At 34.1% G+C, this 8,198-nt stretch overlaps 2 protein-coding genes across 2 annotated transcripts; one reads left to right on the forward strand and one right to left on the reverse strand.

Annotated features, from left to right (window-relative positions):
• Positions 1-274: 274 nt before the first annotated feature.
• Positions 275-3,490, reverse strand: LOC133704443 (NADH dehydrogenase [ubiquinone] 1 beta subcomplex subunit 7-like). The gene is made up of 2 exons (XM_062129266.1): positions 2,970-3,490; positions 275-484 (listed from the first exon to the last, which is right to left on the reverse strand). The coding sequence occupies exon 1, from the start codon at positions 3,296-3,298 to the stop codon at positions 2,993-2,995; it is 306 nt and encodes a 101-aa protein (XP_061985250.1). The 5' UTR covers positions 3,299-3,490; the 3' UTR covers positions 275-484; positions 2,970-2,992.
• A 3,175-nt stretch (positions 3,491-6,665) lies between these two features.
• LOC133705835 (short-chain dehydrogenase reductase ATA1) lies at positions 6,666-8,198 on the forward strand. Its single transcript, XM_062131222.1, has 2 exons — positions 6,666-6,927; positions 7,213-8,198. The coding sequence occupies exons 1-2, from the start codon at positions 6,869-6,871 to the stop codon at positions 8,006-8,008; spliced, it is 855 nt and encodes a 284-aa protein (XP_061987206.1). The 5' UTR covers positions 6,666-6,868; the 3' UTR covers positions 8,009-8,198.

The raw sequence follows: 8,198 nt of genomic DNA on the forward strand, positions 1-8,198 counted from the left end.
TTCATTTAAAGAGCGTCCACTTCCTTCCTAACAAAGTTTAACGGGGATGTCCTGTAATTTTTCAATTACATTCTTCACGCTTGCGATGCAGAGAACAGAAAGATGCATCCACAGTCAACTTGATTTAATCGGTGCCCAAAACTCACTGGTGGAAATCCAATCTCACATCTTTTGCTGCAAAGGTCACTTCTGTACTAATGAAGAGTAGCCATGGCACCTGCTATGTCTGTTTGCATGCTAGCTTCCAACTGTAATGCTACTGTCACGAGTATCATCCATAAAGTTCAATTTTGCCAAATTCAAATCCAGTAAAAGATGAGAAACATGAAATTTCTGAGCCAGTTAGGAACTTATTGCATGAAAAAGTATAAGAAAATTATTGAGTGTTTTACATTTGACTCCACAGACAGTTCCCAGTGAAACAACTTCCCACCACCAGCAGCCAAAAAATCAAACGATCCATTTCTCGTGATTTCCAAGCTTCCTGTCATTAGTATCATGGACAGAACATGTACAGTAAAGTAAGAGCTAGAAACAAGAACAGAAATATAAGACTAGGAATTAAGCAGTAACTGCATAGAGGAAAAATAAGTATATGTATAAAAATAACAAGTAGATTAACAGTCAAATTGACACCTATGTCTCCAGAAGATTGGAGTTGATGAAATTTTACTACTCTTTCATTCCAAAAACGTAGCAAAGAAAGCTGCCACTAGCAACAAACCCAATCATTACAGGTATGGATCATCCACATTGACGTCCATGTACATATCTTTCTACTGCATGTGCTCCAAGAATGTCTAAGATCACAAGTAACATGTCCCCAAAAATCAACTTGTACGAAACATGAAGTGTCACATGTCCTACTTTGTTAATAATTATAACAAGTGCAACAATATCTAAATCAATTTCAAAGATGAACCTGTGCCAATACATGATCACATGTAGCATGTCGTTTAAAAACTTTCACTATTTGAATTATGGATTTGCTTTTAAGTTGTTGATTTGATAATTCTAACATCTTTACTACCATGTTTCAGGCTAAATGCGCTTCGCTGCACCTCTAGCAGGTATGCATGTTGTTATGGTCTTTCATGTGCTTCACGTAAAGGGTGAGAGTTTAGTCTCATGTAAGATACAGCGAACAAAAAAGAAGGAACCCATGGAGAAAGGAATGCAGAGGAAACTGCTCGTTAATATTTTCAAAGTGAATAGTAGATTAAATGAGAAACAGAAAAGATTTGGCAAGGGACACGTGTCTGCACTAAACATTACTCTGTCCCCCAACTTGCTTCCAATAGTTTCCTCACATCCAAACTTATTATGGAATAATGTACTGATGTTGGTGGCTCCTGACGGAGATTTCAAAGGCTTCCTGTCAATGTTTATCCTACTCAATTAAAAGACCAAACAAGTAAGCTAGAGATAATCAAACACCCCCCCCCCCCTCCTCATATTACATTGATTAGTTTTACCATACAGCAAAGGCAGCCAAGTAACAAGAGTCAGGGGTAGGTGGTTATTTAAAGTAAGATACAGGAAATGGTTCCAGAAGCAAATAATAGGTACCTCTTCGCTTAATAATTTCTTGCAAGAAAACATAAATCATTAGAATTGATTACAGGTTTAACTGAAACAGAAAGTTCCCAATAAATCGGAAACTTTACAATCATTTGATTGTCATCTCCCATAACTACCACTACCATAACGATGTTCCCTAAAGGAAAATGGATAAGTGATCATCAAGTAGTTCTATGTGGAGAGGGGATTTCCTAAATTTGATACCAAGTAAAATGATTGCCTTCCATATACCAATGTATACCGTGTTTCAAAATTTGAGTGTTTGGACTTGGAATGGCACTATTAGTTTGAACTAGTTGGTCCATCTAGATATGAGCTACCCCAACCTATCACAATATCAACTGGGGTCGGAGACTGTACCAAATTCCCATTCTTGTTCTACATGTGATGCACACCCTATATTTGAGCCTTAACTTGGCAGAAGCAACATTCGCTGCTTCACAAACAATCAAATACATTGAATAACTGACAAGGCCACGGAAAAATTCAGTCATACTAAAAGCTACTAAAAAGATACTAAGCACTTATATGAGCCAATTTCAACACCTAACTACGATGTTTTGAGAGAAAGGTCAAGGTCACAGGAATTGTGGAGGACACCCACAATACACTGGGAAATGTATGCTTCCAGAAAAGTATTCATGGTGCAAAAGTTGATATACACAACAACTAATCTCATGCATTTTGAACAAAGTTATCATTTTAAACTAGCTGATCTTCTTGAATCACCCTAACATATCACATTAATAAGCTCTGGGCATCCTTCCACATTTCAGTTCCATATTAACATTCACCTTTCAAACCTGATTGATTGATTGACCATAAAAAAGGAAACCCCTTCCAACTAAAAGTGTATCCTAAACTCCTAGTTCACTAAATCATTGCAAAATTATGAGTTAAAGGAGGCTTTAGATTACACACAGACAAATCGACCACAACAAAGAATCTAGCATCATCGATGAGAGGGAAGCAAAGGAAGCCTCCACCTAGACAGTTCAGAAAATTCATAATGAATTAAGCTTAGAACCATCAATTACTAACTGAAAAAAACCACAACCTAGGTCGTATAATCAAAAACCAAATCTCTAAATTCAATAACCCAACGACAAAAAGCCAATTATTAGTAACCTACCAAATTATAACCAGAAAACCAAGAAATGCGAACAAAAGCCCCTAAATTACAATCAAACTCTAGACTCGTCCAAAATTTGCCCTGATAATCTGAAAAACTTTAGTTCAACATAAACCCACCTTGGATAAACACCACCAAAACTTATTAACCCACTAAAGAAAACCTCCCAAATTTCTCAAAAAATTCCCAACAAAACCAATATACCAAGTCCAACAGAAAGCGATCAAGGCTACAAATTTAAGAAAAACCCACGTACCAGAACATTGAAAGAAACAGAAACTAAGCATTTGCAGTCTTCGGAATGAGAGGGATGGTTCCTTGTTTGTGGGATTGCTTGAGTTTGGCCTCAGCTTCACGGATCTTCTGCATCTGAAGCATTCGCTCCATGACAAGCTCATACTCACACTTCTCATAAATATGGCGCTCACTCTCACACTTCCATGGAAGAAAGAACTCGGCGTGCCTACACTTGTTGAGTGGGATCAGCAAATGGGCGCATTGGTCTCTGTATGGAATAGGGACCCTTGCCTCCACCATTTCTTCCTGTGTTGCTATCATTGGTTTCGATGATCCTGGCACTTCCATCTCTTTCTTTTCTTTGATTCTTTGATTTTGCCTGCTAAATTAAAATTATGCCTCTCCTCTCCTCTCCTCTTGTTTCGATTCAGTTCCGGCAGGTGTTTCTCGGACTTCAGTTCTCATGTTTTGGAGACTGTACCAGCCGGACCGGGGGAGGATAGTGCTGTGGGCTTTTGGTTTAGGTTAATTTTCATTGGGCCACTGTGGCCTTCTAAAGAAATATATATATTAATTATTTTCCTCACTACAAAAAATCATTCAAGTTTCATGAAATTTAAAACCTTTCGAACCAAATGAAATTTTGATAAACACTTCTATTCCACCGCACTCCAAATGATCCAAACACCGTCGTTATTCTCTATTCTTCGAATTATATAGTTTATTCTTTTTCACTCTTCGGTAAGTATAATTGTTAAATATTATAGTAGATCAAATGAGTTATTTAAAAGTAGATTATATTTTTGAAAAAAAGTTGAATTGATTGATTTGATAGTTAAGGAGATTTGCTAATTTTCTTTATAGTTAAAACCTGAAATTATCCTTTGAACCTATTTATTTTATTTTATTTTATTTTCACACCGTTTATTTATAAATTAGCTTTAAGATATCCTATATCCTTATCATAATAAAAAAAAATATATATTTTGTAGACAACGAGGTTAATTATTTTAAGGGTTCAATAAATCTACGAAAATAAATGGTAAGACACATATTGTTGATTTTATTTATTTAATTATTTATATTTCATGTTAATCCTGTAAATTTTCGTATCTTTCAAGTAATTATTAATTGTTTAAAAGTGTGGTGGCAATTGTTTTTTTTAAAAAAATTCATACTGAAATACATCAAAATGATATTTTTTTATTTTTTAAAAATTATTTTTGAGATCAGCGCATCAAAACGATCTAAAAAATACAAAATAATAATTTTTAATAATTTTTTTAATTTTTTAAAAATATAAGTTGGCTCACGTTTCTAAACATAAGTAAAATTGATATTGATAAGGATAAAGCTCATGTTAATGATAAAAATAAACCTCAGCATGTAGAGGCTGCCAAGATACATTGAGTTCTAGTGCAATCATAACTCTAATTCCTGCTTATCCTTAGCTTTTTTTATGTATGAAAACACTTGTAATTAATGATGAATATCTTGTAACAACTTTGATATATATATGGCTGAGAGAACACAGTTTCTTTCAAGCATTTACAGAAGTATTTTAAATTCTTTCAGGTATTACTTGATATTATGGATTAATTAATTATGAGATGACATATCATTTTATTTAACATCATCATCATTTTAATTAAATAAAAATACAATGAATTAAGTTTATTTAATAATTTCTCTCTTTTTAATAATGATTTTTTCTTAAAAAAAAAGAGAGAAGAAGAATGCGATGGGTCGCATCCCACCATGAATGTTAAATTTTGTAAATCTTTTTTATTTCATTTTAACTCTATATATATATATATATATATATATATATATATATATATATATATATATATATATATATATATATATGAGTTATAGCATCTTTTACGGGAAAGAAACAATTATGTGACAAGCAACTTTATTTTTTTAGGTAACTCTGCTCTGGAAATGCTCCTCCTTGAACATAATTGTTAACTCCGTTCCGTTCCATTCTATCTTGGAAACTTCGGCCATATTTAAGCCGGCATGCCTCTGCTATTCCGGCGCGCCTCCGTTCCGTCTTTAAGCATCTAGTTTTTGTTTTTTCACCACGAACATGGTTGAACTAGTTTTTGAAGTGTTTATCTTTAAATTAATTTTTTTTACTATATTATAATATACAATCACTTGTAACTTAGATGAATAAGAATTTTTATACTTGATTTTGGGTAAAATTTAAAAGTAAAAGATTGAATTTTAAGTGAGGTATAGATATTGATTTCCCGACGTTACTTAAAATAAATAAATTACCTTAAAGTTTTTTTAAAATTTCATATATATCAAGCCAATTATATAAATATCTTATTAATACTCCAAACCTAATTATGTCGAGTTCGAGTATAAAAAAAATTTATATTCAATTAAGTTTAGTGGTATTCAATTAGTTATTTTAGATTCGGGTATAGATAATATAAAACCTGTATCTATGGTTGTTAAACTCGCGAGTTGACTCGTAAAATTATACGATTTTACGAGTCAGCACAGATATATAGTGTTAAATCGGGTAGAAAACTTGAAAATTAGCAAACTCGGTTAAACTCAGTCAAATTCGGTTAAAATCGGTCAAACTCGGTAAACTCGGACCGAGTTTAACAAAATTAACAAAAACTACTAACACCATTCTTTTGCCTTCGCCTTCGCCTTTCTTGAAAACAACTATTATTAACAAATCGTGTGCTTTAGTTTTCAGTGAGGTAGAAGAGAAAGTTAAATCAAAGTGATTTTATTAAAAGAAAGCGGGGTAGGAGGAGGTGGAGGAGGGGAGGAGGACTGGAGGAGAAGGAGATGTTAAAGAGTGCAGCTTTTGTGAGATCTGAGGGTTCAGTGGGAATGGCAACCAAGTAATGAGTAAAAGCCATGGAAATGATACTGAGTTGCTTGTCCTGACAAAGAGATGAGCTTGAAAGTGAGAGAGGAGAAGTAAAAAGAAAACTGATGATGATGACGATTATTTGAGAAAGAGAGTGAGAGAGATTGTGATTTTTTTCTTTCTTTTTTAAGAATTCAAAATTATTTAAAAAATCAAAAGCTTTTCAAATACAAAAAAAATAATACGTAACATCAATGATTTCAAATAAAAAAAAATTCTAAAACTAAGGTAATGGAAAAAGGACCATTTATATTGTTAGAAAGATAATCAAAATAGCAAATTAAAAAATAATATAAAATAAATATATTGTATTTATATTTAATATAAGTTTTAGTTTACATGACACACCATATTGTTTGTTTTAAATTTATTAATTGTTAATTAATGAAAAATTATTTAAATTATGCATGAATTTTTATTTGAACCATGTATTTAAAGATGCTTGAATTATGTATGAATTTTTATTTGAACCATGTATTTTCAGGTGCTTGAACTATCTATGAAAAAAAAATTTCTTATGATTTTACGATTTTACGATCCGTTTTTACGATCCGAGTTTATTTTATATTTTCCGTGTCGTGTTAAAAATACGTTTTTAACAACCTTGCCTGTATCCATTAGTGTAAGATTAGCTTTTAAATGAAAAATAAATATAGATTACCCTTTCCTTTCAAAGAATATGAGCATTTCATTTCACTTTTTTAGCTTTGCAACCGACCTCATTTAACAGGCATATGCAGTTGCCATGTATAATAAAGAAAACGAAGTTCTGCTAGCTTACAGTTTCGAAGTGGTTGCAATCAAGGAACGAGAAGAGCATGTAAGAGCAAATTACAAAACTTTTGTTCTCGGAAGAGGAAAAATAACAGTAAACTATAAACCTTTCAATAAGCACCACTAGTTTTTAAACATTAACCTTTCAATATTCTCCATCATTTCTCGTCTCTACAAATCTTGATGTGCCCTTATATAATAAGCATGCAGTTTCCAGAAGGCATTTTCGGTATGCCATGGAGCCAAATATTGTTCGGAGGCATGATGATGATGTCCGGAGGACAGCTTCAGAGAGGTGAGTTCCAACTTCTATGATCTCGATGACCTTATGGAGATTGTCTTTTGGCCAATTTTTTCCAAGAAAATTAAGTTCCTGAAAACTTTTTTCTAAGTGAGATTCTCAAAGAATTGAATACCAACTTAATCTTCTTTGACAATTGAGCAGGTATGAATTTTATCAAATGATGGTTTATATTTTATCTAACTAAACCTCTTTACACATATGGGTTCTTGCAATCTCACTCACGTGTAAGCTGTTAGTAGATCCCAAAAACCAAGATGACTGAATTTTGTTTGTTAGGTTGATGGGCAAAGTTGCAGTCATAACTGGTGGTGCTAGAGGCATTGGGGCAGCCACAGCAAAAGTATTTGCAGAAAATGGAGCGAGTGTTATCATTGCTGACATACTCGACGACTTAGGGACCTCCCTAGCTGATTCCATTGGAGGCCGATACATACACTGTGATGTTGTTAATGAAGCTGACGTAGAATCAGCTATAAATCTTGCACTGGCATGGAAGGGGAAACTAGACATCATGTTCAACAATGCAGGGATTTCTGGCACTGAAGGGAGCATCACCAACTTAGACATGGAGCAAGTGAAGTACTTGCTCTCAGTTAACGTCAACGGAGTTCTACATGGAATCAAGCACGCTGCAAGAGTCATGATCAAAGGCCAAAAGGGAGGGTGCATCATATGCATGTCAAGCTCTGCAGCCATCATGGGAGGCCTTGGATCACATCCATACTCACTGTCCAAAGAAGCTATTATCGGATTGATGAGAAGCACTGCGTGTGAGCTAGGGGTACATGGAATTCGAGTCAATTGCATTTCCCCTCATGGTGTCGCCTCAGAGATGCTTGTTGGTGCCTACAGAAAGGTCCTTGGGAAAAAGGATATGACACCTGAAGAAGTGAGCAAGATTGTTGGGGAGAGAGGGAGTCTTTTGAAAGGAAGATGTCCAAGCCTGGAAGATGTGGCACAAGCTGTAATGTTTCTTGCCAGTGAAGAAGCTGGGTATATAACAGCACACAATCTCGTTATTGATGGGGGTTTTACCTCTGCCAGTAGCAACATGAGTTTCATCTACCAGTAGTCAAAACAGAGGAACAAATGATTGCAGGAAATTAGTAGAAAAAGGAATTGAAATGGAAAAATGCAAGCTACTTCGACGGTTTAACTTGATTTAAAGTTCCAATCCAAGCTATATACCAACGAATACACAAGATGATCATTTTTTACCGGCCACGTAATTGTGGTAGCTTTTATGACTATAATTTAAAAAG

This window comes from Populus nigra, chromosome 10, assembly GCF_951802175.1.
Source record: "Populus nigra chromosome 10, ddPopNigr1.1, whole genome shotgun sequence".
Lineage (NCBI taxonomy): Eukaryota > Viridiplantae > Streptophyta > Magnoliopsida > Malpighiales > Salicaceae > Populus > Populus nigra.